Source organism: Austrofundulus limnaeus, unplaced genomic scaffold, assembly GCF_001266775.1.
Source record: "Austrofundulus limnaeus strain Quisiro unplaced genomic scaffold, Austrofundulus_limnaeus-1.0 Scaffold591, whole genome shotgun sequence".
Taxonomy (NCBI): Eukaryota; Metazoa; Chordata; class Actinopteri; order Cyprinodontiformes; family Rivulidae; genus Austrofundulus; species Austrofundulus limnaeus.
Genome location: NW_013952993.1, coordinates 199,201 through 204,136, shown reverse-complemented (window position 1 = coordinate 204,136; position 4,936 = coordinate 199,201). Strand labels below are relative to the sequence as shown.

Sequence of the window (4,936 nt, the reverse complement as noted above, 5' to 3'; positions counted from 1 at the left end):
GCTGTTTATTGAGAACATTCTGCAGTAGCAGTAGATAATTGCTGTCACACATGGAAATTGATATTGGAAAGTCCTTGAAAGGTCCTTGAATTTGATGTTGACCAAGGTGTGGGAACCCTGATGAGAACTTTGTGGCAGCAGATAAAGCCGAAAAGTTACATTTAGCAAGAAACTACTTTCTTCTTATTGACTTGTCTTTATTTATTTTCTTCTTTTCTGTCTTATTAAACCTGGAGTGTAAAACACACTGCTTTTAATGCGTCTTCCACAGTCTTATTGTCCCATATTTCTCCAGTTCTTTACTTCCTTTCCTCCCAGCCTTCCTAGCTCCTCTTGCTCTGTGTGATTGATGAAGAGTCCATTGCTTTGACTTAGCCAGGACACACCATCAGTTAACTCTTCTCACTTTCCTGCTCTTCACCAAGCGTGTTTTATGTTCACAGTCTGTTTCACCTCTCTGCGTTGTCTCTCCAGGGCTCCAAGCGGATCCTGCGCTCCAATGAGATCCTTCTGTCCTCAGCAGGACTGACGGAGACCGACCTGCAGCTCACCTTCTCCCTGCAGGTACAGACTGAGGTTCAGATAGATCAGCTCACTTCTGTGACACATAAAAACACTTAACTATAAAGAAAAACAAAACCAAAGTAAATATCTACAGGAGAAACACTTGCACCATTTACTCTCTGCGCACTCAGGCAGAGGATGGTTAATGAACTTCCCAGAAGTGTTACTTCTGCTCTAAATCATCCCTTTGTAATTCCACGATTCTCAGMGCTTAAAGGTCAGAGAGTTTCTCTCTGTGGATCGTACAGCGAGCACCGAGCCAGACTTTATACATTTAAACATTTAACTTTCCACAGCCTAAAACCTGCTGTGGAGAAGCCCATTAAAGCTGAGCAGCAGAGTCGTGTTATAGCGTTAAACATTGTTAGAGGAGCCKGTTTGTTCCAATTATCCTGCACCCTGCGAGCTCCTTTAATGATGGTTTATGTCATAGTTCAGGTAAGTGGTTTGAGGCTTCGTAGAAGACTCAAGGGGTGATGATGCCTTTACGCAACAAGCCATTAGGCTCTGTTTAATTATGAAGGACTCGAGAAGGAAGCGTAATGGCTTTATCAGTCTGAACTCATCGAGCAATTCAATCCCTCACCTGTGTATGTGTGTCTCTGTTACCTGCAGTACCCACACTTCTTAAAGAGGGACGCCAACAAGCTTCAGATCATGCTGCAGMGGCGGAAGCGGTACAAGAACCGGACCATCCTGGGCTACAAGACCTTGGCCTTGGGCCTCATTAACATGGCTGAGGTATTAAACGGTCCTAACACTGACGGGCAGCTTCTAGGATGTTCAGATGTTTTCCTCACGCTTTAATCTAATCAGTTGGTTTCTTTCTCGTTCACCAGTTTTGTCCTACATTTTGTGAGGCTTCAGAATGTGGTGCATTATTGAGGAACCAGTGGCAGTGCAGGAGCAGTCGTTGTGTTTCAGCTCGTCTTAYTAGATCAGATTTTAATTCAGTCTCAGAAAAGGGAGCTTCTACACCGTACTTTCGCCAAATATTACAGATTATTCATCACACCTACGTTTTGGTCTGAGGAGTGTTTTTAAAACCATTCTTCCACCGCTGGTTGAAAATAAATATACCAATGTAGGGCAACTGAGAAGGGATCAGTGGGGCAGAAGTGGATGGAGTGCAGGCAGTACTGCCAGAACAATGTTCAAATTTATATCAGCATGGCCACCACAACTCATTTCCTCACAAAACTGTGTTTTTGAAATCAAGATTAAAAATAAGACAACTCTGGATTAAAATTTTATTTTCAAATCAAATCTAATTTATTTATATAGCACACTGCAGTATTATATAAATATATTTTCGTCCTTCTATTGCATGCTAATAGTACTTGTTTTAATTTTTATAGTGAGTTGAATGATTTTTCCTCAAACTCAAAATTCCATTGCATTGTTGACTTGTGTTAAACCTGCGTACAAAAATAAACCAATCCAACTGCTGCTGGCCAAGGTGCTGCTCACAACATATTAGTTTTACAACAATAGTTCAGAAATAACAACTAAAGACATGACAAGGCACAAAATAAAACCAATGAAAAGGAGCAAAAAAAGTAATCTCTTGTGTTGTATTAAAGGCCAGTCAGTACAAATGAGTTTTTGGATGAGACTTAAAAACATTAAATGTTAAAGCCTGTCTCATATTAGTATAAATGGGCAGCTGGTTCCACAGTTRAAAGAGCTACAACTGAAAAGACCTGATCACCTCTGGACCAGCCTGGACCTTAGCACAGCTAAGGCTACGTTCACTGCAGGTCTTAATGCTCAAGTCCGATTTGTTTCTCAAATCAGATTTTTTTGCGTATTCAGTTCACAGCAWATTTTAAATGTGACTTCTGTCAGACTCCACTATGAACTCTCCATGGTATGAAAGTGCATGTACAGAAGATGGCATAATGTTGCATACAGCTTGTRTTTCCAGAAGTAGCTAAACATAGATGTTACATGTTAGCATTTTGAYWCTGAAGTTGTGGAATCTGACCAGATTAAGTAATTATCTGRCATGTTTGTTTAATTCTCTTTACATTTGAAACTGCTTCTTGCCAGCTGCTCSGGCACAGCATATATTTATGGAATGGGAGCGACGTGCTGAAAGTAAAACTARCTAAAGTATTGATCCAGTAACTTTAGGMTCAATATGGTCCGAGGCCGATGTTACTATCATACATTTCTGTGGATTCTCGGACATCCAGGACATGGAAAATTAAAAGAAAGAAGACAAAGGAATTAGACTTTCTGTTGTGTRGCTGAARATGTGTGGAGCTACAAGGTTTAAACTGCACAGGGTTTCTATCAATATTCATAATACTTGGATCGATCTGCCTACCTCCACCGTACTAAAGTAAAAGTCGGATAAAATTCARCATGAGTATTTAGACTGAGGCCGCTTTGAAGAACATCAGACGTGTATCTGATTCAGTACCACATACTGAAAAAACTTTGGTTGGAGTTGACAGATTTTCACATTTGGACTGTCATGAAAAAAAAATCTTAAAATGGGTTGCATCGAGGCAAAATACATCAAATTTGGGTTGCATGTGCCTGCAGTGTGAATGTAGCTTAAAAACAAATGATCATTAGACCTAAGAGATCATGAGGACACATAAGCCTGCAGAAGGTCAGACAGGTCTACACGAGCCTCTTAATTCAAGACCTTATAGGTTAACAATAAAACTTTAAAATCAGTATCTTATACCCCACATTACAGGCTTGGTTAGTAAATAAGTTAGTGTTAATTTTTACTAACTATTCTCTGCCTCATGAGCAGCATCTAGAACCAAAACTGAAATCAAAGCACCGGTTGTGCACAATCCAGTTTTAAATCTTAACACACAAGAGGAGAGAATTGTAAAATAGAGAGATCAAGTTTGTTTCTACAGGCATTTGTGTATTTATGCCATAATAAAAGTGAAGTATGGTTTTAAAAAGTCTCTAAAAATAAACCAGTGAACCAGCTTTGTTTAATAAAAACTACTTCCTGTGCCATTCCTGCTGTTTAGCTGTATGTTTTCAGTCCTGATGACGACAGTTTGAGGAGAATTATGGTTTAAATGGAAACTCCTGACACCATAATTAACCATGAATCATGTGTCAGTACAATGGAGACACTACTCAGTAGACTGTGTGGAAAAAAATAATTAAAAAAACCCAGAAGAAGCTACTTTGACATTTTCCAAGCCAGTATCTCACTTGGATGTGTTTAACTTGGTTTCACACTGTGTCCTCACATTTCAGAGCCACTGTAAAAGGCAGACCGATGCCCTTTTTGCAAATCTACATTTCTATCCCTTCTTCATCACCCAGAGAATTTCAATTACTTCCATGCCTCTCAGAACATATTTAATGTTTGCCTTCATCATAAAGCCATCCAATCGAGGTCACAGAAATCAGACRCTGGATTTCAGTCTTTCGTATAGCTGTCCCTTTTATGGCCTACACCAATGTCACCATTCATCAAACTTCCAATTAAGGTTTCATTTTCCTCTGCCAAGACATCCTCATGTAGTCTTACCTCCTGTGATTTCAACTTGTTCTAAAAGGCTTTTTTATTTGTGATACATGTCTGCACCTGAGTGTAAATGTGGATATTTTTTTTTAACACTTTTGGGAACGTCTGATGACGTTTCTTGATTGTATATAAAAGTGAAGTTATTACMTGTAGATGTTAAACAAATTGTCACATCTTAAAAGGAAGATAAAAGAACCTGAATGCGGACTAATCACATAATGGGTCTACTGGTYGTGTACGTGCTCTAAAATTAGCCGAGGCCCTTTTTAAGTGCGGACAAATTCAGGAGTGGGAATAAGCTGAGATACAACGAGCCCCCCAAAATCAGCCTGTCAGCTCCGATAAAAAAGCCTTCTCTATCTAACATAGAAGGACAATCTGCTTTGTAGCCGCCCATTTGCTGCCTGCGGCGGTTCCTGCATATAAAACATAGTTAAATTTTATTCATGAAGCTCTTTCAGATGACAAGTTGGCAGCAAAATGCTCCACAAAGGGCAAAGGCCCCAAATGCACAGTCATTCGCAAGAAAGGTTCAAACTCATTTCCTCTAGAGCCGATGTAAAAAAGCAAAAATCACTGGTAGGAATAAGTCTGTTCTGCCTCCGTTTCTATGCATACATGAAAAATAATATGCTACAGGTGCTGAAGTAAATGKAATTTATGTGGCTCTGTGTGTTTTTGATGTGAGAGGATTCACTGACCCAGAATGTAACAAGACCAGAATTAAATAGAACCACAAGACTAAAATGACTTATAGGTCTTTCTACGTCCTAATTATGTTCTCCTATTAAAATAAATTCTTTAAAATGACAAAAGTGTTACAAAATCCAAGGATTTTACTTTGGGTTATTTTAGTAC

The 4,936-nt window shown here is 39.2% G+C and overlaps 1 protein-coding gene across 2 annotated transcripts in view; it reads left to right on the top strand.

Annotated features, from left to right (window-relative positions):
- The window catches only part of pacs1 (phosphofurin acidic cluster sorting protein 1), a gene marked incomplete at its 3' end in the record, with an annotated part of 100,066 nt that overhangs the window by 71,581 nt on the left and 23,549 nt on the right, over positions 1-4,936 (top strand). For both annotated transcript variants that reach the window (XM_014026808.1, XM_014026807.1), the window contains 2 exon segments: positions 475-564; positions 1,180-1,305. In XM_014026808.1, coding sequence (XP_013882262.1) covers positions 475-564; positions 1,180-1,305 — 216 coding nt within the window.